The 27,854-nt window shown below is 41.4% G+C and overlaps 3 protein-coding genes across 3 annotated transcripts; 1 reads left to right on the top strand and 2 right to left on the bottom strand.

Moving 5' to 3' along the window:
* Nucleotides 1–66: 66 nt before the first annotated feature.
* On the bottom strand, nucleotides 67–4,953 carry LOC144512776 (G-protein coupled bile acid receptor 1-like). Its single transcript, XM_078243699.1, has 2 exons — nucleotides 4,775–4,953; nucleotides 67–3,581 (listed from the first exon to the last, which is right to left on the bottom strand). Exon 2 carries the CDS (start codon nucleotides 3,514–3,516, stop codon nucleotides 2,488–2,490), a length of 1,029 nt encoding a protein of 342 aa, XP_078099825.1. The 5' UTR covers nucleotides 3,517–3,581; nucleotides 4,775–4,953; the 3' UTR covers nucleotides 67–2,487.
* A 7,749-nt stretch (nucleotides 4,954–12,702) lies between these two features.
* Nucleotides 12,703–19,285, bottom strand: aamp (angio-associated, migratory cell protein). Its single transcript, XM_078243896.1, has 11 exons — nucleotides 18,936–19,285; nucleotides 18,149–18,283; nucleotides 17,938–18,057; nucleotides 17,264–17,403; nucleotides 16,722–16,866; nucleotides 16,548–16,631; nucleotides 15,631–15,746; nucleotides 15,354–15,448; nucleotides 15,126–15,216; nucleotides 14,076–14,230; nucleotides 12,703–13,571 (listed from the first exon to the last, which is right to left on the bottom strand). The coding sequence occupies exons 1-11, from the start codon at nucleotides 19,027–19,029 to the stop codon at nucleotides 13,496–13,498; spliced, it is 1,251 nt and encodes a 416-aa protein (XP_078100022.1). The 5' UTR covers nucleotides 19,030–19,285; the 3' UTR covers nucleotides 12,703–13,495.
* Nucleotides 19,286–19,834: 549 nt separating this feature from the next.
* LOC144512965 (THAP domain-containing protein 2-like) lies at nucleotides 19,835–24,219 on the top strand. The gene is made up of 2 exons (XM_078243994.1): nucleotides 19,835–20,114; nucleotides 23,199–24,219. The coding sequence occupies exons 1-2, from the start codon at nucleotides 20,047–20,049 to the stop codon at nucleotides 23,923–23,925; spliced, it is 795 nt and encodes a 264-aa protein (XP_078100120.1). The 5' UTR covers nucleotides 19,835–20,046; the 3' UTR covers nucleotides 23,926–24,219.
* Nucleotides 24,220–27,854: the final 3,635 nt, after the last annotated feature.

Here is a 27,854-nt window from a genome sequence, read left to right as displayed (position 1 = left end):
ACTTAAAGAACGACATTTTGGGAAATACAGATGATAGTTAGATTTTTTTAATTCCACTCTCTAGTAAACACATAGCTGGAGCCAGTAGACGTTTACTTAGTTTAGCATAAAGCATGGAAAGAGGGGGGGAACAGCTTGCCTGACTCTATTCAGAGACACTCTATAACAGGGATCTTCAACGGGGGGTCCGGGGCCCCTAAGGGGTCCTCAGAGTCACTGCAGGGGGGCCTCCAAAATTATTGTTAATTTTTGAAAGTTTTTTTCCAAAAATTAAAATGTCTTAACATGAATCCAACATATTATTAGCAAATATAAATGTCTGCTTACTGGCCTATAGGTAAGGTAGTCACTAAGGTAGCCATCCACAGATACAGTTAATAAGGATTCACTGTGCCACATGTATGTGTAACATTAAAACATGATTTATAAAATCATGCCAACAATTATTTTAATAGCTTAGTATTCTATGCAAAAAAAAAAGGTGTGTATAAAGGCTTTAGGCCGCCCTACACGCTTTTGTAGGCCCAGTTTAATATGCAAATGTATTTGTATACAATGTACGTAGTGGGGGGGGGGGGTCCCTGCTCCGTCTCTCTTTCAGTTAAGGGGTCCTTGGTTTAAAAAATGTTGAAGACCCCTGCTCCATAAAACGTACTAATTAATACGGTATATCTTATAAAAAATGGCAAATTAAAATTTTCACACACACAGATTTTGGTACATTTGGACCAAGCTAGCTGTTTCCCTCCGTGTTCAGGCTAAGCTAAGGTATAGTAGAGACATGAGAATGATATCAAGCTTCTCATTTCACCCTCAGAAAGAAAGCAAATATAAATGTAAAGAATCCAAACACAGTTTGGGCACAGTGTGTTTCTTTGTCAGAGGCTTTCCACATGATAAAGGTAGCAGTCAGTCATTAGGAGCTGGAGTCCGACAGTCACGTCCTGTCTTCATTTTTTCCTTCCACCTCCTCCTCCTCTCCCGATTCTCCTCAGTCTTATGGACACACACGTATAAAATGTTCCGATGTGGAACACACGCTGGAACATGACTTAGCAAAGCAACACAAGGACATATAGGCTACAGACAGACAGTGTACCCTGACTCCATGATGATATCTCATCTCTCCTAATGTCCCATAACGGTTCAGACCTTGATTGCTCTTTAATTTAATTGAAGTCTGCTTCTCCAAATCAGCTTGTCTCTTTTCCACCCACATACTGTATGTACACATTTACAACCACACTTTGTTTGGGGGGAAACAAATTGCATTTCTGACATTATGACAGTCTGACATGTTTCAACCACTTGTTCACTGATGCTACTTACGTTGACACTGTACAACTCCCATAGCATCTGTACCATCCATTGTTGTAGTAACATCTTCTTAACCTACTTTTACTTTACTTTGACTTCAATTTTTATTTCTTGCACACTAGCTATGTTACTTTATACACTTATTGACTAGTTTTTTCTCACGCTTACCTTAAATCTGACTGTGAGCAACTGCAACTTCACAATTTCCCTGAGGGGGATCAATAAAGTATTCTGATTTCTGATGACACATATTCCGTGTTTAATCGAGTCTCGAATAAAAAAATCTAATTTCCCTTGAATGGATCTTTACGACAAATACAACTTTGAGTCTTCGAATACAATTATTTGGAAGCAGCAGATGTTTCTCCGAAGCCTGCTTTTACAGTATTTAACCTTTCTGTAACAGTTTATCTAAATATGGAATAAACTAACATGCACATATGGTTTTCACGTCATGGTTCTTTCCTGCATGGTCTTCTGCTCTACCCTCACAGGGGGTGCATCCCTCTCACCTCTTCAGCTTGCATACCAGCATATAGATAAACACTAGTGAGGGAAGTAGGAGTAAACATTTCAGGGGAGGTGGGTGACAGATGGGAGACAATCTACTATGATATCCAGAGCATGCAGCACAAAGAGAAATGAGGCTATACTGGATGTCTTTGAGCTATATTTAAAGGACGTACAACACTGATACGAGGGTAGTTTATACAACCTTTCTTCCTAATGTTCTCAAAATGACAATTAACATTATAGGTATTATTATACAAGCGAAATATCAGCATGTTAGCATTGTGAGCAAGTTAGCACACTGACGTTAGCACCAATGGTGCTTGTTTGAGACGATGGTTGGTTTTAATGTTGTCCTGACAAAAACACGTACTAACTTTCCTTCATCTTTTCAATTCTATCTCCTGATACAGTAATATTGTCCGCTAAATTATAAAAATGTTATGGAAAACCATCAGAAATGGGAAGCTACATACAGATATGATCATTGCAAACCCAGTGTAAAACAATACGTGGACTTTCTTCTTTTTTTTTAAGTAACATCGATAAATAAATTGTGAAAGAATCAATGCAATGGCCTTGATCAATATACTGTGGGCATCAAACTGAGCAACATGACTTCTTCCAGATTAACCTTCATAAATATTCGTCAGTATTTTCTCAGACTGCCACCTCCTGTGATCCCTGCATCCTTCGCCTCCATCTGTCTCGGAGTTTCTGGAGAAGTTTGAATGCCGGTTCTGTATACTGCCTGTTAGCTAGGCCGAGCACCAGCGGCACCACTGCCATGCTTCCGATACCAGTGCATGACAGCACGATGTGAGTAGTGGAGCTCCACTTGGTGTCGCCGATCAAGAATGCTATGCAGGCGTGCATGTAAATGAGGTAGGGTACCCAGCATGCGAGAAACGTCAGCGACACCGCCACCAGGCAGCGAGTGTACCGCATGTTCAGCCTCTGCTCTCGGTCCGAGGCCTGACTTCCCCGCTCCACTGATCGATGAAGGCGACAAATGTCTTTCAGCTGGCCTCGGGTGATCCATAAAACGTGGCCAGTCATGCCAGCGATGGTAAGAATAGCAGGTAAGACGAGCCCATACACCTCCAAGTAGATAAAAGCGTTGGGGAATACTCGCCTGTACGAGCAGCACGTGGTTTTGTTTGTTGAACAGTTTGAAAGAAACGTTATGTTTGGGCTACTTGCACAACAGCCGTTCCAATCGGGCCCCGTCCAGTTATTCCAACCAAAAGCAGGTAGGGATGCGTACAGAAGTGGTGGCGCCCAAACCACAAGCAACGCCAGAGGAAAGCTGCGATGCATCCACAGGTTATTGTAACACAGGGGGTCCACGATGCAAATGTAGCGCTCATAGTGGACCATTACCAGGTTGAAAAGGAACGCCAGGAAGAGGAAGTTTGGGAAAACGTGAGCCACGAGGCATGAGCTAAAACTCAACGACCGGTTCAGACCCATTAATGGTATAAAAGGCAGCGCCACGCCGGTGCACAGATCTGCCACTAACAGGCTGAGGAAGAAGTAGTTGGTTGTGTTGTGGAGCTGGCGGTTCCAGGCGATGCCCAAGATGATGACGAGGTTGGCCAAGATGATGGTAGTCGACAGCGGTATGGTGATGGCGAAGATGAGCTGCTCCCCAGAGAGCAGAGCATGTGAGTCGTTCCAGTCCATCATATGTGTAATCTGCAGACTTCCTCCCCTTTGCAACCCGGCTCAACACCCATCAAGGTACAGCTACCCTGCAGGGAAGGAGAAGCCTTGTTAAAGTAGCGGCCGTGACCACAAAAGCTGAACTGTGTGTGAGTAACGGTTAGGGTTAGATTTATGAGAGTTTGCGGTTTTTGTTAACCTTTTTGTGTAAACATCTAGTTTGTTGTTATTGCTCAACAAGCATAAACAGGCTTGGAGAAACTTGAGGGAATGCAATTTGAGCAGAGATGAAAAATGAGATTTATTAGAAAATGTAGCAGGCGGTGGAGCAAAGTGGATTATCAGAGATGGATTGTGGCACCAAACCAGAAAGAGAGGAGAACGATTAAACTCTCGGGCTGTGAACGGGTATACTTTGGATATTCAGGAAGATACGGTTATAGAAACCTCTTAAAAATAAGTTTTCACATTCAGTTAAGGTCAAGCAATGTGACCCTTCAAACAACTATCAATAAAAAAGAGAAACCCTCCTTATTGAAATAAAGGGAGGATGTTTGTATTTTTACCCACTTATACCATATATCACCTTTCCTTGAACACTAAAACAAACGTAAAATCTTTGTTAGCGAACAGCTGAGATAAGAGCACGTGAAATTCAATTATTCATCAGCTGGGACTCTGGAGTTACACCCTGCTTTGTTTCTGTATATTAGAACGTGATACATGTCCCTGGAGGTCATAAAAGAAGTCTCACTTTTCAAACAAGTCTCTTTATGGTCAAGGGAAATCCTCACAATGAACTACAATGTACTACTCATTCATGGTTTTACATGTCTATATGCGTTTATGATTAGACTTTATGTCCATTAGTATTGTTTGCAATAATCCTTTATGTGCAGAAGCAAACATTGTATATGATGATGATGTCACAAATAAATATTGCAACATGCCAGTATTTCCAATGTCCACATACATTACGTACAATTTGCAAGCAAGCTCAATCTAAAGAATTTTATGGTATCAAAGTCCTGTTACAGTTTCAACAAATACTGCCTTTAAAGGGTCTTTAAAAGATGAATACACAGAAACAAATTGGTTTTTCAACATTACTGCTTTCATGCAGTTCGGTTGCATTGTATGTTTTCTGCCTGGTTATGTCCTACAACCCATGTAATGTAGATGTAATATAGTAGCAATGATGCTACTTAAAACATATCACCAGAAATGCATAATGTTGCAAAATATGAACTTTTTGAAACAAAAAAAACAACAAGACTTTTACCTTTTAGGGATGATCAATCCAGTCATGTATGCTTTAGATTCTATAAAAAAAAAAACATAATAACTTTGAATAAATAACTTTGAGCCTGTTCCCCTGCATGTCACATCCATAGGCACCATAAATTACAAAATTGTCTTCTTTATCTTTTACAATCCTTTCAGTCAAGTCAGCCACAGCAGCCTCACCACACACTACAAGGGAGACAGAGTGAGCAGCCAGGACTGTTAAATACTTTAAAGGGGAAGTGCACACTGAAGGAGGAGAAGGGAGGAGTTGTCTGTATACTGTATATCTGTATTTTCCTGATGGGGGTCTCTGGTCACGCTGAGGATGAAGCAGTAGTGTCCACTTACCCTCCGCCTACTAACTTGTTTTTTATACCCTCTTTTATCCACCAGCCCCTTTGCAGCTTTTGTTCACCACAACCCAGGACTGCCCATGAATGAAAGGAGGATGGAGCGCTGTTATCACTGCAGCCTCAAAATGATAAGAACATGCCTGGGTAACATCAGTAGGCTTGGCATGTGGTTTGGTTTCACACATATGTGAAATGAATGTGATGAACATATGAAGTGGAAATACATCCAACTGTTTATATTTTCGCCTTTGTTACACATTTACAAGCCAAGAAAATGACTACTTTCAACATCAAACTATTTGAATGTCTCTCCATCCCCCAAGAAGTTTACTTTTTTGCATTTTTTTAGCTGTCTCGTGTGAAAAATAATATTGTTTTTCAGAACATTTAGAAGCTGTACAAACACTACCATATTTAGAAATGTGGACTGGAATCAGAGTTTTGAGAAAGTGGGGAGATCTAATTTTTTTATTTGTGTTTATTTCAGCATCAGTGAAGTGGTTTTGGGCCCAAAAGTGACAAGGGAAACAGAATATAAGAAATAAATGAAATGAATAAATAAATAAATGGGCATGATATATGAATGTATACAAGTAGAAGTAAATGAGAAAATACAGCAATATAATATTATTTAATCACATATTGCCCTTTAATATATATGTGTATATATATATATATATATATATATATATGTATCTTGCACATTAAATAAATTCATTTTTTATCTATGTATTTCATGTGTCGCCTTTGATGATAATAGTAGCATAGTAAAATGTATGCTAGCTAGCTAATTGGAGCTAGACGGCAGTTGGCTTAGCATTAAGACTGGACGCACAAAAAAACAGCTAGCTTGTTTTTCCACAGCTAAAAATAGCCTCTAAAGCTCATTAATTAACACATTTTATCTTATTTGTTTAATTCATATACAAACCAAAATGGTTTTTTTTTAGTTGTTGTTGTTGTAGCTGAACTCTCTCAGCAAGAAAAAGAATATGCGTACTCATTTCTCAAAATGTCTAACTATTTGATTAATGAATACAGGTGGTTTAGATATACTATATACACAAGCGCATGAATACATGTTTTGTGTCACACAATGAAAGCCAAGCGGTTGTTTTTATTCCTGCTTTGAGGTTCTGTCAAGGGTAACCCACATGTTCTGTAAAGCTGTCAGTTACAGCCATAACATAAATAGGTTCAAACAAATGCTAAGATGTATTTGCTTCATTTATTTGACCCTGGACTGACCCAAACATATACATACAATAGTGTGTATGTCTGAAATTATAACAGCTGTCACACACATCTCATATTTAAACACAGCGTTGGATGGAAAGCCGGCGGGGATATATTGTTTTTTTTTAACCAAACAGGGAAGACTCCTTCCCTGATAGTCTGGAGCAGAGCTGGTGTTGGTCAAGATGGACGAGCTCTAGTTAGATAATGATTTTAAACAGAAATGTTCCAGAGCATCTGGAAGGACACTACACAGGGAGGACAAGGTGGACATGAAACCACAACATCCTCACATTACAAAGGAGAAGATGGAGCATCTTGGCTTTCCAAGAACGCCAGGTTCTATTCCACAGTACATTAGTGATCTAATCTTTATTTATTCATACATAGTTGAAAAACTGAATGCGATGTGATTAATTTAAGGTCATCTACGGTTGGCAAAGGAGATCAAAGCTTTTTAGTCATGTTAGCTAACGTTAGCCAAATGGCACCACTTCCTTGCTCCAGAAGACACAGGAAGTGTTCTGGCACTCAAACTTTTTTTTTTTTAAATAATTTGCTTTAAGGATACAAAATTCTGCTTTCATTTCTTACACTTCCTTATTCCTAACTTCTTCCAGGTCTTCCGTTTCAACAGACACTTCAGTTTTACTGGTTACATCTAAATTGACACTTCAACCTTATTCATTTTTTTCAGAAAATGTAGCATTTTGCAGCTTTATTTTTTTTTCTCCAAACAGGCCAGGAAGTGAGCTGAAAGACACAAGTTAAATACAAATATACATTAACAATATGTCACTTATAGGACCAACTGAATCCCTTATTAACAAAATTTGTTTTAATCAGTTACTGTCCTGATCTCTGCAAATGCTACAAAGTTTGTTTTCTCCCGAGTCTGTTTTTGGAAACAGATTTGTTTTTAACGGCTTCGTCACTTGTCTCCTGTTCCCGCAGACATGTTTACCTCGTTTATCTCTCTCTGCTCAATAGATTTGTTTGGCATCTGTCGTCAGCACGGAAGCCCTCGGAGAATATGAGCTGCAATTTAATGGATAAAGCTTTGGCCATGTTGATGTCTAAAGGTGATAATCCTTTAGGCCACTCCTAGCCTTTGTCTTTACGCAGGCTGACCTTTGAGGCCAAACACACTGACTGTGACAGATGAGAAAAATATCCTGCTGCCAGTGAATGCCACACTTGACAGGTGTTCTTTTCCCCTGATCGCTAGTTGAGCTCCATCCCAGCTGTATATACTGTACAATGCTGCTGAAACACTGTTGGATGAGATTTGTGCAACACATTTTCATATAATGCAGAATGACATACAATAAAAAACATGTTATTAATAAGGAAATAAACATTTATTTTGTGCTTCAACTTCTGACTACGGCACCAGACTTTTCATGAAGCACACCAACATGTTTGTGCGTGCAAGTGTTTTACCGCCTGCCTGTCCGGGTGACTTATGCATGGACACACATGCACATACAGACACATATAATGATGAAGATCCATGTACAAGGAAAAAGCACTTGTGCACAGGATACCGACTGACGGTTGGTTTTCCTCATTGTGACTGACAGCCGAGAGGAGAGGAGAAAAATAACAATAGAACAATAGAGTTAGAGGAACGGAGCAGGTTTTGGCCTTGAAACAAGACTTTTAAAAAACTTTGAGTGTAGGCGTGAAGCATTGGTGTTCGGAAGCTATTAGAAGTTTCCTTTCTGTTAAGTCTGGGCTTCATCAGGGTCTGGGTAACGAGTCAAAGCACTGACAACTCACACCTGAATTATATATATACAGTGGGGAGAACAAGTATTTGATACACTGCCGATTTTGCAGGTTTTCCTACTTACAAAGCATGTAGAGGTCTGTAATTTTTATCATAGGTACTCTTCAACTGTGAGAGACGGAATCTAAAACAAAAATCCAGAAAATCACATTGTATGATTTTTAAATAATTAATTAGCATTTTATTGCATGACATAAGTATTTGATCACCTACCAACCAGTAAGAATTCCGGCTCTCACAGACCTGTTAGTTTTTCTTTAAGAAGCCCTCCTGTTCTCCACTCATTACTTGTATTAACTGCACCTGTTTGAACCCGTTAACCTGTATAAAAGACACCTGTCCACACACTCAATCAAACAGACTCCAACCTCTCCACAATGGCCAAGACCAGAGAGCTGTGTAAGGACATCAGGGATAAAATTGTAGACCTGCACAAGGCTGGGATGGGCTACAGGATAATAGGCAAGCAGCTTGGTGAGAAGGCAACAACTGTTGGCGCAATTATTAGAAAATGGAAGAAGTTCCAGATGACGGTCAATCTCCCTCGGTCTGGGGCTCCATGCAAGATCTCACCTCGTGGGGCATCAATGATCATGATGAAGGTGAGGGATCAGCCCAGAACCACACGGCAGGACCTGGTCAATGACCTGAAGAGAGCTGGGACCACAGTCTCAAAGAAAACCATTAGTAACACACTACGCCGTCATGGATTAAAATCCTGCAGCGCACGCAAGGTCCCCCTGCTCAAGCCAGCGCATGTCCAGGCCCATCTGAAGTTTGCCAATGACCATCTGGATGATCCAGAGGAGGAATGGGAGAAGGTCATGTGGTCTGATGAGACAAAAATAGAGCTTTTTGGTCTCGCCGTGTACAACCCCAAGAACACCATCCCAACCGTGAAGCATGGACGTGGAAACATCATTCTTTGGGGATGCTTTTCTGCAAAGGGGACAGGACGACTGCACCGTATTGAGGGGAGGATGGATGGGGCCATGTATCGCGAGATCTTGGCCAACAACCTCCTTCCCTCAGTAAGAGCATTGAAAATGGGTCCTAACAACTAAGGAGTGGCTCCGTAAGAAGCATCTCAGGGGCCTGGAGTGGCCTAGCCAGTCTCCAGACCTGAACCCAATAGAAAATCTAGGGAGGGAGCTGAAAGTCTGTATTGCCAAGTGACAGCTCCGAAACCTGAAGGATCTGGAGAAGGTCTGTATGGAGGAGTGGGCCAAAATCCCTGCTGCAGTGTGTGCAAACCTGGTCAAGAACTACAGGAAACGTATGATCTCTGTAATTGCAAACAAAGTTTTCTGTACCAAATATTAAGTTCTGCTTTTCTGATGTATCAAATACTTATGTCATGCAATAAAATGCAAATTAATTACTTAAAAATCATACAATGTGATTTTCTGGATTTTTGTTTTAGATTCTGACACTCACAGTTGAAGAGTACCTATGATAAAAATTACAGACCTCTACATGCTTTGTAAGTGGGAAAACCTGCAAAATCGGCAGTGTATCAAATACTTGTTCTCCCCACTCTATCCATTAATTCAAGGGACTGCACACTGGTCAGTGCAAAATATGTTGCAGTGATCACTGCTGAGATGTTTTCGCGTGTAACTAAAGTGCAATCATGTTGTGACCTTTTCATTTAACTGGCTCACACACTAATGTGAGAAGCAGCTTGGCCTTTATTATAGCATTGACATAGCAACAAGTGGGACGGTAGCAGGGTAGCTAATGTATTTCCTGATTGTAGGAAATTCAGATGGGGGCAATAAAAGTGTAAGGATTGCTCTATTTTGCAGTCAACAACATCTACTTGTTTCATAAAAAGCATAATTGCTAGACACAGTTTTTTTGTCTTGGCACTTATTTAATAATGTAATAAATCATTAATGTTTGACTGACTCCATACACATTTTTTTTATGTCTAATACCATGAAGGAAAAAAATCACATGTACCATGGAGACAGCAGACCACAGCAAAGGCCAGATCAAATTGTTTTCTTAACATGATCTTTTAAAAGTATGTTCCTGTTTTGTTCTGGGCTTTTCATTTAATGTTTATTAGATAGTTCAGATAGAGAGGAAATGGGGTAGAGAGAAAGGGGATGACATGCAGCAAAGGGTCACAGGTCGGATTGGAACCCCGGCCAGCTGCCAAGGACTCGGCCTACATGGGGTGCCGCGCACTACTGGGTGAGCACGAGGTCACCCCATGTTTCTGGTTGGTTGAGGCCCAAGGATGGATTTGGTGCCAGTTAGATGTTCTTTTGTTTCAGGTGGCAGGAAAGCAAACTTGTTTAGAATCAGTCTATTTTAAAGCTCATCACATACAGAGTACAGACCAAAGGAAACACATATCTGGCACTGCAGTGGGAAGACGGGAGAATATATGTGGTATTGACTTAGTTAAACTCTTGATAGGATCTGTGTGGTACTGGCACCATGGGCTAAATATGACTCAATCTATTAGAATAGAATAGAATAGAACAGAATGCCTTTTATTGAGATTAAAAGCAACTCCTTTTCCAGTGCCAACATGTACAGCCATGTGAAAAAAATTAGGACACCCATGATTAAGTTCACTAAAAAGAGGAATAAAAAAATCATCTTTTGGAAAGTGTCAAGTACAAAATAATGCCTTAATTAAAAAAGTTAGGAAAAATCCAACCTTTAAGGACACCAATTTTCTTTGTGAATGAATAATGTAAATAAAAAATGTTCTTCCTTAAAATACAGGGGGCATAAGTAAGTACACCCCTATGTTAAATTCCCATAGAGGCAGGCAGACTTTTATTTTTAAAGGCCAGTTATTTCATGGATCCAGGATACTATGCATCCTGATAAAGTTCCCTTGGCCTTTGGAATTAAAATAGCCCCCCCACATCATCACATCCCCTTCACCATACCTAGAGATTGGCATGGGGTACTTTCCATAAAATCATCTCTCAATGCAAATCAAACCAGCTATAAGGATAACTGAAATCAAACCATGCCAATCTCTAGGTATGGTGAAGGGGATGTGATGATGTGGGGGGGCTATTTTAATTCCAAAGGCCAAGGGAACTTTATCAGGATGCATAGTATCCTGGATCCATGAAATAACTGGCCTTTAAAAATAAAAGTCTGCCTGCCTCTATGGGAATTTAACATAGGGGTGTACTTACTTATGCCCCCTGTATTTTAAGGAAGAACATTTATTTATTTACGATACATTATTCATTCACAAAGAAAATTGGTGTCCTTAAAAGTTGGATTTTTCCTCATTTTTTTAATTAAGGCATTAAGATCAATTTCCTAAAGATTATTTTTTATTCCTCTTTTTAGTCAACTTTAGCATGGTTGTCCTAATTTGTTCACGACTGTATGTAAAATAAATATAACATGAAATAAAATAAGTAGTGCAAAAAAAAAAAAAGGTGGGGGGGTAAGGTGCACAGTTCTGAGACACTATATACATATTTAAAAAAAATATGGTTTTATATACAGTGTGATATAGCAAATCAGCACCTGTTTACTGGTTCCACTTATTTATTCATCACTCTATTTCCGAGCTGTTCATACTATTCATATTGTAATACAATACTTATACAATAACATAATACTTATTTATTCCAGCATCCTTTGCACTATGCTCCAAAATTAAAATAATTTATCACAAAAATAATTTACTCCTGCACACTTTGCACTCCTCATTGCACTACTGCCTCAACCTGTCTATATTGTTTCTATTCATAATGTGTATATATTGTTTTTGTTGTTTGTTTTGGATGAGTAAGCACATTGTGAGCAATGTATAATCCAAAGCCAAAAATTCCTCATGTGTGTCCTCATACCTGGCAAATAAAGATGATTCTGATACTGATATGCAGTGTGGGTTATTGCACATTATTTTAATATGAATATTGCCCAATAGTGGTGATCATATTCAATGATAGATATTGGACAATGAGAGTAATGATATTGCACAGTATACAGATATTGCACAGTAATGGAATTGCACAGTATTATCAATAGTATTGAATATGAAATATTGCACAGTAGGTGGGAAGAAAGTCAGTGGGTTGGGGGGGTTAGACTGTGAAGTCAGTGCATGTGTGAGTTCAAAGTGGTTATGGCTTTTGGAAAAAAAACTTATTAAAAAATACAAATCTAAATTTGGTATCGAAGGCTAGGTTCTAAGCATTTGAGCTTCTTTTTTTATTTAAAGTCAGCCACTAGGACTGTACTCACCACCACTTCCTTAAGGGTCCAGTCGTCTCTAGAGGGTCTCAACTCCTTTTACTCATACCTCATAAAAAAAAACTGTATTAAACGGTTGTCTAAACAAGGAAAGAGTCCACTTGAATTCAGATTTTTTGTCTCAGGCCTCCACGTCACTGTGACCCATAAAAAGACCACTTTTGTCCTCAAGTATGAACTCGCTGCTTCTTCATCTTATCCAAACTGACGATGCAAGTATAAACTTATTTTCTCAGATGCAGATGTTTAAATGTTTGAAGAGGTGGTGATGCATTAGTCACAAATGACAAAGTCCTAAGTCAAAAACGAACTTTAATGGTTACCCAGAAGAAGGTACAGTATATTATTTATTGTTTTTGTATTTACACTTGAGTTTACATCAAAAACTTGCAAGATGATTCCTGGCTGAACAATGTGTCTGAGAGCTGGAAGACCACACACACACACACACACACACACACACACACACACACACACACACACACACACACACACACACACACACACACACACACACACACACACACACACACACACACACACACACACACACACACACACACACACAACTAGGACCTTCAACAAATTAAAAAAAACTCCAATTATGGAAAGAAATAGTAATTTAGACCAAAAGAAATTAATCTGTTGTTAGACAAAGGGATGTCGAAGGCAAAGTACACTGTAATACATCACGCTTTGACTCTTATCCTCTGTTTAGTCTGTCAGATTTTTAAACCAGAGCATACTTATGAGAGTTTTTTTTAAACCATCAGATTACAAACTCCTGTGTATACAAGACCAGAAACACACGTTTGCTCTCGGTGTTAGAATTATCTTAAAAATCTGCCAGTTAAGCACAACCGAAGTACTGATGGAAAGAGAAATAAATCATCTTTTTGGATGCTACAATTCTACTGAAAGCAAGTCAGATAAGACGGCGAGACCACACGTTCGAAAATCCTGAAGAGAGAAGGGAAACCTGTTCTCCATAATTAGAGAGCGAAAAGTCTGACCGTGAAACGTCTCTGCTATTTCTCCCCAAACATTTCCTCCACTCTTCTTTCCACCTCCTTTCTTCCTGCTCCCTTTACCGATCGGGTCTTTGGAGGCAGAAGACTTTGGCCTGGTTGTCTCCTGAAGCGGTTACTGCGAGAGACGCTTCCCTGAAGGACAGATGAACAAAAGACGAGAGAGACGAGAGAGAGAGAGATCATCATCATTTAGTGATTGAAGAAACCATCGCATTTGGTGATTTAAAAATCTGATATTCCAATACATTGGCCAATATATATATTTTTTTAAAGAATCCAGAAACGTGTAACAAAACATATAAGAGTGTTGCCAACAGGGACTAGTGCCCTTTATTTAGATATAAGATAAGGGCACTAACAGGGACGTTTGTAGAGCGCCCTCTGGTGGACAAACTATGCAAAACTCGTCCGTTTTTTTAGATTTTTTTAATAAATATTCATTTATCGGCCATTATAAATACCGATACCAATAGTTGTAATAAATGCCTAATATCGGCCCGCCAGTCGGGCTCTACACCAAATACCTCAATATCTTTATACTGTATATATGAACTGTGAGAGTATATATGTACACCCAAGAACATTTTTGAGAGAGACAATATCTCATGTGGAAATAATGACACAGCAAAGTGGTACCGGTTGATGGTGAAGTTGAGGATCTCTGCGGTGTGGCCTCGGTACTCGCACACTAAGCCGCCGGAACGAGCGTCCCATAATCGCAGCGCTCCGTCTAAGCAGCAGGTGGACACCACAGAAGAAGACTCTTCCCACTGCAGGTGAACGATGCCAGCCTGGAGGAACACAGAGAGGACCGCCAGCAGCTGTGAACAGTTGTCATCTCTGACTCTAAAACCACTTTCTCTCTGGTTAGGCAGCTCCTGTTTTTTCTCTCTCTCTCTCTCTCTCTCTCTCTCTCTCAGGTGTCTCTGTATGTATACGCGAAGACATTATCTGCACACGAGTAGTCTGTAATTCTAACCTCCGGTGGATTTCTGAGGACTGTGGTTAACTGCTCCTCAGATCTCTGCAGGGTAAATCCAGACAGCTAGCTAGACTATCTGTCCAATCGGAGTTTTCGGTTGCACGACTAAAAACCTTTGAACGTACACACGTTCCACCAAAACAAGTTCCTTCCCGAGGCGATTTTGCAGAGGCGCCGTCATTGTGTCCGGCGCTTAGCGACCGCCCAAGATTGTGTCTACGGAGCATCAGTGCTTGGACATCCCGCCTTAGAGACAGTTGGTACCCTCAGGCAGCGAGACTAATGAACAGCGGCACTTAGTGATGTTAGTGGCGGCCACAACAGTTTTTAGGTTGCTACAACATATTAGATTGTACCACTTATTCACGTCATTTTATTCTATTTTATTTAAATTATATTCAGATTTAATGAGAACAGAGGGGCCAGGACAAAACACATTTCATTGCATTCTCTCTGTACTTTGTACTTTCAAAGTTGCAAATGACAAGAAACTTGAAACTGGGGATTGGATTTAAAGAAATGCCGATAAACCAGAGCACGTTTTTCTCCCATCCCAGAATCCCCGGACCCTCCTCCACAGTGCCGCGGAGGAAGGTCCGGCAATGTGAGACAAGCAGACAAGAGAGCTCCCTGGTGGCTAGGAGATTTAGAGTAAACAGAGTTATGACATGGGACTACTAAACAAACTTCCTGCGGCTTGTTACCTCATGTTGGCACCTGTGCCTCAGGACCTGTGTTGAGAAGTCGTATATGGCCAGAGTCCCGTCCAGATACGCCAAAGCTACGAGCGGCAGGCTGGAAAGGACAAGAAAGATGAAACGTGTTCAGTCGGTATGGACACTTTGGGGATTTTCTTCAGTTTACTTTATCTCCAGTCATCGACACGGGAGGTCTCGTTACGTTAGGTGGCTTTGCACTGCTTTACAACTCACATGTTGCAGAACCCCACAGATTCCACCGAGTTGGATTCTTCCTTGTCTGGTGACCCTTTGGCTTTGCCGTCCTCCACGGAGAACACTCCGACCACCTTTACACGCAGACGGCACGACGACAAAAAAAACCACACAGAGATTGGAAGCTGACGGAGAACACTTACAAAAGAACACAACAGCGGGATCGTGTTTCTGAGCTGCCACTGTGCTTTATTAGCGCACGCAACTTTCTTCTCCAGCTTAACTCGGGGGAGGGGGGGGTCGTTCTGACACCCACCTTGCCTGTGGCGGTGTTGATGAGCTTGGCACAGCCGTCCACTGAACCGGTCAGCACCAGAGAGCCGTCCTTGTTACAGGCGAGGCAGGTCAGCGCCCCCTGGTGTGCGTCCCGACCTGTTGAACGAGACCAAACCCAAATCGTTTATCAGTTCATGTAACATGTAACATAGAACACAGTTACAGCACATGAAGACAGACACACTTACACAGGACATTAGCATGGGCTAGACAGATACAGACAACTAAAAACAACAATACAGACAAACTGATAACTGTCTGCGATGTAGATTACTATTTTTAAACCAGCGCTAATGACTGGGATTTCCCCAACAAAAACAAAGTCTTATACAACTAGTTTACACTGAGTTTATGTTTGCTGCTCTTGTCCGTTTGATTAGGCTATAATATATATAGTATCAAATCATAGGAGTTCAATAAGAGTTATCTCAGGACACTTTACAGATAGAGTAGGTCTAGACCACACTCTATAATTTACAAAGACCCAACAATTCCAGTAATTCCCCCAAGAGCAAGCATTTAGTGTGACAGTGGCGAGGAAAACTCCCTTTTAGGGAGAACCCTGGGACAGACCCAGGCTCTTGGTAGGCGGTGTCCGACGGTGCCGGTTGGGGGTCTGATGAACAGTGGCAAAAATATTCAAACTTCTGTATACGTGCGCCTGCTCTACCAACTGAGCTAACCCGGCCACTCCCATACGCAGTTATCTTGAAAATAACCATCTCCTCATTGTCTCTCCGCAATTCTTCTATACATGTCTTGTGTGCTCGTTTATCAAGTCCCTCTTGTTGTGGTTGTTAATTTATGCAAATTATAAGCCGCCTAGATAACACAAATCCACTAAAAGCCTAAAATATGAAGCAGGATGAAGCTACATCTGAGAGCTGCTGGTCTCACCTTTAATGACGTGGATAGCGTTTCCCTGCTTCAAATCCCACACGCGTACTGTGCCGTCCTCATAACCCACCACAGCCCGTTTCCCTGGAGAAAAATGAAGGGACTTAAGGACTCTGTCTCCAAATTATTTATTTTTTTGTGAGGGCCTTGGTGCCTTGTTTTCCCGTCTCTCACCATCGGGGAGGACTTTGCCGCTGGTTGCCTGGCATGCAGAACTCTGGAAGGTTTTACAGTCTCCTGAAGGGATCTTCCACATCCACACGTTGCCGTCGTCTGTTCCCGCCAGCAGCACCGGAGCGCAGGGATGCCACTCCAACCACTGAGGAGGAAGCAGGGCAGACAACCACAAATTAACAGCCGCTTCACCACACAGATGATTTCCCCTCTAATTCCCACTGCAGTTTTCTTACTAGTGGCCAATGAGCAGATCTTATGACGACCATGGGTTGTGTGCCTTGCAAAAGAGCAACTCAGCAGTCGCGGTTGAGGGAGGGGAGAATGTCTCGATCATTCGCTTCCTCCCCAAGACCATAAATTCTTAGCCTGAGCGGTCATCCTCATAAATTCCTTCAGCCCCAGTAAAAGACTTTACACAAGTGCTTACAGATGCACAAACTAAACAGACACACGTTCAGGCTGATGCAGTATTTCTGGAGAACACTCCTAAAAAAAAAAATTTAAAAAAAAATACACATTCTCTGCTCGGAAGGCCTTACCTCCAGATCTCCCACTTCGAAGGACCAGATCTCCTCTTTGGTGTCTACCTTCCACACTTTAATCATGCCGCTCATGTCACCCGTAGCTACCATGGAGGAGTCATGGCTGAACAAGGCGCACGTCACAGAGTCTTTGTGACCTGTGGAAACAGAAGGGAAATAATTGCTTTTGTAGATGCAGTTCGGCTGCAGTCTTTTATCTTTTATCCTCAGAGTGGCTCTCTGTCACCACTACAGCTTTCCTCAACTGGCAAATAACACAGACTAATAGGTGTAACCACCAAAAGTGGAGAAAAAAAATGGATTCAAACGTGCTTGGTGTGAACGCAGCCCTTTCAGACGGGGAACTGATGCCGGGTTGGTGGGGGTTAGTGCAAGGAAGAAAGGGGGAGGGGACGGGATGAGGAGGAGGGAGGGGCGAGCTAGCCTTCGTTTTGTTTGACAATACTTCGAACGTCAACAAGACGTGACGTCACCCAACATAGCTTAGAGCACCTTTAAATATGTTTTTGCTGCTGCCCCCTTTTACAGCAGTACATTGCCTAGCTTCTGCCTGCTTCTCCAAACTGGGGGACGTGCTGACTGACATCTACTGAATGTAATACAATGACTATGGTTAAGTCGCTCATGCAACCAACTTCAGAAAAAGTCCAAACTATCCCTTTAACTCTCACCTGTGCACTCCAACAGAACTTCTCCATCGCTCACCCTCCAAACGTAGGCCTTGTCATCCTCTCCTCCTGTTACAGCCATGCTGTTTGTTGCAGGATCCAAACTCACGCAAAACACAGAGCCTGGACAGAAGAAGGGGTTAGAGCCATTTCAAAGTTGAACAGAAGGAATCGGCCCGATCATAAGAGCACGAACCCGAGGCAAAGGCGTTACCTGTGTGTTTGGAGAAGGTGAGCTCGCTGTCATCTTGCTCTGCTTCCATCTCGTCCTCGGTCTCCCAGCCCTCGTCGTCGTCTGCGTTTCCAGCGTCTTCAAAGTCAACGTCCTCCAGGTCGTCGGCCAAATCATCTTAGTGAGAGAGAAAGAAAGTTAAGACGGAAGGCGAGGACTAGAGGAGGGAGCCCATCAGATGGAAAACGCCACAACAATTCCGGAGCTGTGCCTCTAAACTTCTGTCAGAAAGTAAGTGTCATTTGCTGTTCAATTTAGTTGATCTTTTAGAAGAAGTATCCCAGACAGGCTAAAGATTCTTAAAAACTCAGTTTCAGATTTGTGAAAGCTTTATTCTATTTGTGAAAATGCAATAAAAGGGAGACTGTCCTGTTTTTTTTTTCCTTCAAATTTAGACCACATTGGACCAGGTCCAGATCCAAAACCATATAGACCTAGAATTGTGAAATCTGGACTAAATTATCCCAGAGAGGCTAAAGATTCTTAAAAACACACTTTAAGTTTTCCTTAAATTTCCCCTTAAGTGCTGAATCGGAAGCAAGTTCAGGTATCAGAATCGGTATCGGGAAGCAAAAAATGGAATCGGACCATCTCTAACTGGAACCTTGAGCCACATAGCAGTGTTTTGGTCAGGAACACTTTGACATGCACCTTCTTTAAGACTAATTCCAGTGACCAAAACAAATGTCGAGCCTTACACTGGCTGTCAAAGGAAAACGTTGCCTAAAGTGACTACTTGTAGTACAGCTGTAAACAGTTATCAACCAACCGGGGCCAGGCTCCATCTCGTTGAGGTCGATGACTTCAACAATTTCCTCATCTCCGTGGAGCTCAATCGCATTTCCCTGCGTGTTATTATCCATGCTGTTAGCGGGCTAAACGCTAGTAAAACAACCCAAAAAGCATGGGTGGGAGTAAAGCTCGCTAAGCTCTGACTTTAGGCTAACGTTACCTCACTTTGAGTCCTAACCCAGGTTAGAAGTCACACTGTCGCTCGCTACACAAACGTCGCAGTCAGTGTTGTGAATTTAAATAAACAGTAGTTAGATATCAAACTAACGGCATCCCCATGTTTTCTTCACATGCTGCGGTGACTGAAGAGACAGACGCATAATGATGACGTGAGATGGGGGGGGTTAAGCGAGCATCCGGGAGATTCTGAAGCTAACAAGCCATCACCTTCCGTTAGCATTCCATCGACTGCCATTCATTTTGACGTCGCTTTGACAGCGAATAACTTCACATCTGAAGCGTTTAAAGACTCTATTTGTCCATTGTTTATTTCTAAAGAAACACAACAATGTATAAAAGGCTCCATTATCTTGTATTTCACGTTATGACCCCGTAGCAGCTGTTTTTGTCATAACCACGCGACTTTCTGTCGCACTGTAGATAAATTACCGTATAGTCAGGAGAAGCTCGCAGGCAGTTTCGACTCACATTAGCTGTTTACGTTTGATTACTAATATTAACGAGCATTTTAGTTAACAATAATTAGCCTGTGCACAGACATTACATTACATATACCTACGCTCTCCGTCTCTGCAAAATTCGGAATGATTGAGATTTCTCTTGGCACAGCTACCAGAAGACTTACAACTTTTAGACAGGTTGCTCACGTCACATTTACGTAGTCAAGCTCAGTTTGAGGCTGCGCAGTAACGCTCAGCCATCACCGGAAAAGTGCTATAGTTCTATATGGTCTCCGTCGAAGTTAGCGTCGTTTACCTCTGTAGGCCACATGCTGGCGGTGCTGTGCAAAAATAAATATATATAAACTTCTGATCATCATTCAATACAAGTATTGTGTTATAGATGGTATTTTGTTAACTGTTGTTTGTTGCCAGGTTTTTTTTCTTCTTCTTTTCGTTAGTGCGAACATGTCTTGCTGTGTAGCACACATGTGTTCTAACAGACAAGTCTCTTCTTCCGGGTTAAGCTTTTTCAGGTAAGTCCACAGTCTCCCATCAGTATAATACAAGATTATGATTATTTGAATCATCATTATATAAGCCTGACAATTCGTTCGTGAGTATTAAAAGTAGCATTATGTGCAGTCGTGTTAATTGCCGTAGCCAGACCTACACAAAGCTACCGTAAACGTTAATGCTTCAGAGCTGCTCTCTTTCCCACATCAAAAAGTATTTTTCTACTGTCCTACATGCTGTACTCAGTCATACATTAGCCTAACAGTGCCCAGCAGAATGCTTCCTACCCTTTTTAATATACCACCACAGCCACATGTTATTGTTTTGGTTGGATGTGAGCAGGGCCGGCTCTAGCCCTTTGTTTGCCCTAGGCGAGATTGAGTTTTGCGCCCCCCCACTGCAGAAATACCATAGACTGTATATAAGAATGGACCAACAGATCCCGTTGCTCTGGACGGAGACCAGTGAAGGATATTAGAAGCACTTTTCCGGTGATGGCTGAGCGTTACTGCGCAGCCTCCAACTGAGAGAGACGACGTAAATGTGACGTGAGCAACCTGTCTGAAAGTTGTAAGTCTTCTGGTAGCTGTGCCAGGAGAAATCTCAATCATTCCCAATCTTGCAGAGACGGAGAGCGTAGGTATATGTAAGGAGATAACATGGACACAGGCTAATTATTGCTAACTAAAATGCTAGTTAACATTACTAATTAAACTTAAACAGCTAATGTAAGTCCAAACTGCCTGCGACCTTCTCCTGTACTATACGGTAATTCCTCTACTGTGCGACAGTAAGTCGCGTGGTTATGACACAATCGTTAGCCTATTTTTATAAAAACGTATACTACGGAGCCATAACGTTTGATACAAGGTAATGGAGCCTTTTATACATTGTCGTGTTTCTTAAGAAATAAACAATGGACAAATAGAGTCTTTAAACGCTTCAGATGTAAAGTTATTCACCGTCAAAGTGACGTCAAAATGAATGGCAGTCAATGGGATGCTAGCGGGAGGTGATGGCTTGTTAGCATCAAAATGCCGCCATAGGAGATTCGAGCTCTGAAGTGAAGCTTACCCCCTTGAGAAATACACGTAGCACAAACGGAACACATCTGCCGCAGCATGCCCACAGCAGAGTGCATCATAGGCGGAGTTTGACATTCGAGCCGGGGGAAACAAAAAACCTCATTGTAGCAGCTGAGACCTGGCCTACCACTTGGGGAACACAGCACAAGCACATATGGACAAAATAAACATATATGTTTATTTTTAAAGCAGATTTTAATTTACATTGTAACAATTTAACAATTCGCCCTTATGAAATCCAATCGCGGCACGGCTGTCTTGGAACGCAATAGACAGACGCTTAAGTTCAACTAAAATGTAACAGTGAACAATCAATGTTGGACCTACAGTCTGTTGAGATGCCTCTCCAAACGCAGAAATGAAGCACAGTCACAACATAAAACCATAAAAAAAAAGGGTCACGGTGTATCCAGCAAGGCCGATACGAGCGTCACATTCACCAGCCAGCTCCAAACAGGTGAACGAGGCCTCTCCACTTCGCCGTTTAAACAAAGTGGAATAGAACATAGGCTATAAAAGTCCAAAACGCGCAATCACTCAGTAAGCTGACAGCAAATGTATATACATGGCATTTAGGCAACCTTTATTGCAACGTTGGCACGGCAAGCTGTCCAGACATAGTGCAACAGTAACTTTCGTTTTTTGCGTCCTGCATATGTGTCGACAATGGTCTCAGGTGAGAGGCAGAGCCCAGAAAAAATATTTTATATATTTATATTATATAATATTTTATTTTAAATATTTTTTTTTACTAAAGCAGTATATGACATTTGATGTATTACCACCATTTGGTTGTTTTGTGTTGTTTAAAATATTTATAAAAGATCTGGTCATGCCAGATGTAATTATTCCACTAATTTTTTTTGGGGGGGGGGGGCAGTGCTCCCTAACTAAATCATTAGTTTGAAGTTTTCCCCCAATTAGGAAATTATCAACAATGATCATCTATTCAATCTAATCAAGCAAGCAAGCTAACGTGTGGCTGAGAGGGCGCCCTATATGATCATGTTTAATAAACGTGTTTTATTTCGATGGTCATTCTAATTCTATTATTAATGAGAAGTAGACCTAAGGGCGACACGGCGCCCCCAACACATTTGACACCCTAGGCCAGGGGTGTCAAACTCATTTTCACTAAGGGCCACACTGAAAATAGAGAATCACACCAAGGGCCAGACATGGAGAGTCTATTGACATGCTTTTGTTACTGCATGTCACTTTTTTTTTTTTAACATTTTGGTAGCTTTTTCCCTCATTTTTGTTGTTTTTGTTCCGACTTTTTTGTGGCTTTCTCACACATTTGTCACCTTTTTGTAAATGTGTTGCTTTTTCTGACATTCTTGTAAGCTTTTTGTCGTATTTTTGTTTACATAAAGCCCTACAAAAGTCATCGAAAGAGTTCCTTAGCCATCATAGAATTTAGCAAATCAAGCAAGACAATGATACAACCTGTTTCACAGCCTGAATATGAAAACTCTCTGCTGCTTCTGGGGGAATTTCTGAGTCTCCGAGTCGGCAAATCTGCCATTTTCTGCTTTGAATGTCACGTAATTGCAGTTTATAAAACACTTTCCTGTGTTCTTGGTTTGGCGCACAACTAGGCGGGCCAAAAATGTATTGTGAACCCAAATTGATGTACAGGGGGCCGGATTTGGCCCGCGGGCCTTGAGTTTGACACATGTGCCCTAGGCATTCGCCTGGTTCGCCTATAGCAATCGCCGGCCCTGGATGTGAGCGACAGATCAGGTTGTGCATTGTCACTGCAATCGATTCTCAAGTGGGCTGGTGGGTAGTGAGATCATTTTAGGGTAGCATGGCATGCAGATTCTTTGAGGAAAAAAAACAGAATTCATCACTCCATTCCATTCAACACATACAAACTGTTGCTGTTCACACTAGGCAGTTGGCAGTCTGAGGTTGAGAACCATTGATATAGCTCGTAGTGACTTTGAGGATTCATTTTCTCGAACAATGTGATATGCTTTTTTTTTTTTTCTTCTTTTTTTTTCTTCTTGTCAGGTTCCCCATCAATGACAAAGACAGGTTGCAGCAGTGGATCCACAATCTCAAGAGAAAGAGCTGGACACCAAACAAGCATTCTCGCCTCTGCTCCATCCACTTCACACAGGACAGTTTCATCGTTGGCCGGGAACGAGTTACCCTTAAACCAGACGCGGTGCCAACCATCTTCTACCCACATTTACACATAAAGGCCAAGGTGAGGCACACCAGAGTCAGTAAGAACACAACTGTTAGGAAGACTGACCCTGCCACACAAGCGCGTAGACGCAGGAACGTCAGTCACGACCATGACTACATCGGTTGCACTCCCAGTGAACCACAGACAGTCGAGGTGAACGTAGCCAGCTGCAGCCAGAGCCATTCTGCAGATCACGGTGCATACTCGCTGAAAAACTCCTCCAGTCCTCTAAAGAGGAAGGCGCCGCTTGTTCAAAGTAGATTGCTTTCTTGCAAGAAAAAAATTAAGCTTCAAGAGCAGACAGTCAGAAGACTGAAAGAGAAAGTGAAGTCTCTCTCCTCAGTAGATCCAAGTAGCTCGTGTTCTTGCAAGAAAAAAATGAAGCTTCAAGAGCGGACAATCAGAAGACTGAAACAGAAAGTGAAGTCTCTCTCCTCAGTTGTCACTGATCTGAAAGAGAAGCTGCGTGTTTCCAACAGCTGCGGTGATGTGCTGGAGGCTTCCTTTAGCGGCGTTCCTACAGAAATTCAAGTGATTCTTGAGTAAGGCGCACAGCATCGCCAAAAGACTGATCTCACCTCAGCCAGACCGTTGACCCCATTCCCCTCCAGGGATGCGTCCCAGGTCTCTATGAACCCGGACCAGCAGGTTCAGAGGAAGCCCACCGACACCTCCTTGCCTGTGCCTGATGAGCTGAACCACGTTCATGGGGGCCGCTTTGACAGGGGCAACAAGGAGGTAGCCATCAACGTTGTGTCCCCAACTTTGAATATACGGTGTATCATTACGAAGTTCTACCACATAAGTAATAAAGCCACATGACATTTCTGTCAAAGCATGTCTACTTGAAGTGTCTACTGTGTGTTTCAATAATAAATATTGAATCATTTGGTAAATAAATATTGCTTTATTGAACGTCATGATTGGTGTACAACCAGTGTCAGCCAAAAACACAAATAAAAATAAATAAAACATCCCTATCCCTTCTCTAGCTACATTCGTCGTGGGGAGGAAAAGAGAGAGGCCATGGGGTGGATGGCTAGGGTGATACACAAATGGCACGGTGGGGGGGGGGGGAGCAGTGACTGTTGAACAGTGTTATGTCTACCAATGTGATAATGTATTAAACTAAAGACAAAAGGCACATACACAGCCATCTTCTAACCGTATACATACTGGGAACTATATTCTCAGAAGGCGAATCACTGCTACTTGGGCGGAGTGATTAGCCCAAACTCTGCTCCTCATCCGGGGCTTCTCCAAGGGGGTAAGCTTCGCTTCAGAGCTTGAATCTCCTATGGCGCCATTTTGATGCTACAAAGCGATCACCCCCCCGTTAGCATCCCATTGACTGCCATTCATTTTGACGTCACTTTGACGGCAAATAACTTTACATCTGAAGCGTTTAAAGACTCTATTTGTCCATTGTTTATTTCTAAAGAAAGACGACAATGTATAAAAGGCTCCATTACCTTGTATCTCACATTATGGCTCCGTAGTATACATTTTTGTAAAAATAGGCTAACGATTGTGTCATAACCACGCGACTTACTGTCGCACAGTAGAGGAATTACAGTATAGTACAGGAGAAGCTCGCAGACAGTTTGGACTTACATTAGCTGTTTAAGTTTAATTAGTAATGTTAACTAGCATTTTAGTTAGCAATAATTAGCCTGTGTCCATGTTATCTCCTTACATATACCTACGCTCTCCGTCTCTGTAAGATTGGGAATGATTGAGATTTCTCCTGGCACAGCTACCAGAAGACTTACAACTTTCAGACAGGTTGCTCACGTCACATTTACGTCGTCTCTCTCAGTTGGAGGCTGCGCAGTAACGCTCAGCCATCACCGGAAAAGTGCTTCTAATTGACTTCACTGGTCTCCGTCGAAGTCTACGGCGTCGCTCGGTCCATTTCGTTCACTGTCTGTTGATAATAGGGCTACTGCTCAGAAAATATTGCATAACCTGTTCTGAGGATGTTTCAATGGCTGAAGTTGATTTATAAAGATGCTTCGACCCCTTATCATGTTATTTCTATTCTTAAACATTGTCATTAACACTAAATCTTTTTATTTATTTTTTGCATTTTGTATCACACTTAAGCATGATAGCATATTAATAGGCCACTAGAATAACGACTACTGCTACTACCACACTACGAAAGATTTTTTTTAATTTTTTTTTTTATTTATTTAGTTTTTTTATGCTTTAGTTTTGTGTACAGAACAATTCTGTCTCAATGTAGTAATCATCATAAGCCAATTCCAATAATCAGCCCTATAATTAAAAGTCCTGGCAATCACAAAGAGAGAGACAGATTTGTTAAATCATAGTTCATAGTCAAAGTACTCTTAAATAAAAAGTCTAAATACTACTCAAATTTCCTAAAAGTTTAAATTTTGTTTAATGTATTTGTTTATGTATTTGCTTATCATTTTCATGGTTGATGCCCCAGGTGATTTCAATCACCTACTTATTTTATTTATTTTTGTCTTTACTGTGTAATGTGTAACTGTCCATCCACATCCTCATGGTGTCATTGTGAAATAAAGTAAAATAAATTCACATATTTTCAATATGTCATATAATATATATATATTTAATATATATATATATATATATATATATATATATATATATATATATATATATATATATATATATATATATACATAGTTCTTATTTTTGTGCTGAGTATTTTCTCCAGAAGCAGCCCAGGAAGCAATAGTCCTTGCATGTGCAACAAATGTCTTGGCCACTTCAATCTTAAAATATCAGTGCGAAGTGTTCCTCATTGTGTGGTTGTGATGTTTCTTTTTCAGTCTGATACAGTCAGACAATACGTTGCCTTCTCTTACAATGTGAAAACGCTGTGTTTAACACAGCGTTACGCTGTCTTGTCTTGTTAGAAAAGAAATGATTCTCTCTCACCCCCTCAATGATTAACACTCAGTTACGCGGCCTTCGAGTACTACACTGAAAGTTCAGACAAGTAGCCAATGAATCATCACGCTTCACCGACGGTTGTAGTGTCACAAAACTGTAATTTCCTTGTCTGGTATTACCGGAGCAAAGGTTAAGCATTTAGAAAAGTGACGTGTATGTTTACGCAAATTCATGATGTCACGTTGAGCATTAAGCATTGCATCGTGAAATAATGAAAAGTGGCTGTGGTGCTTTGGATATCAAAATACAGGGGTGGCAGTAGAGTCTCAGTCAGTAGGAAGTTGGCTTGGGAACTGGAGGGTTGCTGGTTAAGTCCCCATACGGACCAAAAGTATGGTGGCGGACTGGTAGCTGGAGAGGTTTCCAGTTCACCTCCTGGGCACTGCCAAAGGTGCTCTTGAGCAAGGCACCCATCCCCTAACTGCTCGGGGTGCCTTTCCATGGGCAGCTCCCTCACTCTGACATCTCTCCATTAGTGCATGTATAGGTACTGCGTATGTGTGTGTAATTCAGGCCTGTGTGTAATAACAACAGAGAGAAAACATTGTGGGATTAATAAATTAATGCAAGAACATCAGTTTTAGTTTTCTTGATAGGGACTTTATGGTAAATAATGTGACAGTATCAAGCGCATCATGATTTCGGCAGCTAGACAGTCAGATGACACTGTTTAGAGAGATTTTAGGGAGGCATAGATTAAATCTATCTGGAACCGTTGGGGGACGAAAGTAAGATTTTTGAAAAGTGTGAGTGACCAGATCACCTCAGTGCAGTCAATCCAGCACAGGGCCAATGTTCAATTTCTCAGGTTTCCAGCAGCTTGAATCCTGACCTCTGTGCTCGAATAATGAGGCGACAAACTTCTGTTTCTAAGTTGACATTTAGATATTTTTTTTGTAAGACTGCAGTAAACCACAGGAATAACATTAGAAGCCAACTCCATTTTAAAAGGAGCCCTTCTCTCCAATCAAAGGTTCCCTGGGCCTGAGATATTTCATGAACACTTAACACAGTTTGTCTACTTCAGGTTTTTGGGGGTTTTATGTCTCTTGCTATATGCTGCTGGCAGGGTTCACGCGCTGCATGCCCAAATAGGTTTTACTGGCTGCCCAGGCCCTCTATTACAAACCTTCCCTGGAAAAATACAACCATTGCATGATGTGGTGAGATGTGGAAACATCGGGGTGTACATTATTCAGACATTTAAAATCTGCAGGGAGCGGTGAGAGATTTATAAACTCTCCGTTCAGTTATGAGTAAGAGGCCGTTGAACTTTCCCTCTGGAAAGTTAGATGACATAAGTTACGACACTGGTTAAAGCTGCTTTATTTCGTCTGTCTGTTTCCGCAGTTGTTCAGCTCCCGTTCACATTAAGCCTCTAACACTGTCGGATGAATTAAACACGTTTTTTTGGACATTTTTTACCACACTGCGCATAGCAGCTTGATTTTGAAGGATCATACAAATGCTGATCCAAGAGCTGATGTTTTCCCAACTAATTAAATGTAACTAATTTCCGTGCCAAA

This window comes from Sander vitreus, chromosome 24 (genome assembly GCF_031162955.1).
Source record: "Sander vitreus isolate 19-12246 chromosome 24, sanVit1, whole genome shotgun sequence".
In the NCBI taxonomy this organism is placed as follows: Eukaryota; Metazoa; Chordata; class Actinopteri; order Perciformes; family Percidae; genus Sander; species Sander vitreus.
Note: the sequence above shows the minus strand (reverse complement) of the source record. Positions and strands in the feature narration are given on the sequence as shown.

What these genes read in the sequence shown, in the direction of transcription:
- LOC144512776 (XM_078243699.1), bottom strand. Translation starts at nt 3,516, where the DNA reads ATGATGGACTGGAACGACTCACATGCTCTGCTCTCTGGGGAGCAGCTC.
- aamp (XM_078243896.1), bottom strand. Translation starts at nt 19,029, where the DNA reads ATGGATAATAACACGCAGGGAAATGCGATTGAGCTCCACGGAGATGAG. An exon ending in TCTGTGGGGTTCTGCAACAT is followed by an intron (nt 15,217 to 15,353) that starts GTGAGTTGTAAA and finishes TGTCCTTTCCAG; the next exon opens with CCTGCCGCTCGTAGCTTTGG. An exon ending in GGCACAGGTGCCAACATGAG is followed by an intron (nt 14,231 to 15,125) that starts GTAACAAGCCGC and finishes GTGTTCCTCCAG; the next exon opens with GCTGGCATCGTTCACCTGCA.
- LOC144512965 (XM_078243994.1), top strand. Translation starts at nt 20,047, where the DNA reads ATGTCTTGCTGTGTAGCACACATGTGTTCTAACAGACAAGTCTCTTCT. An exon ending in TCCGGGTTAAGCTTTTTCAG is followed by an intron (nt 20,115 to 23,198) that starts GTAAGTCCACAG and finishes TCTTCTTGTCAG; the next exon opens with GTTCCCCATCAATGACAAAG.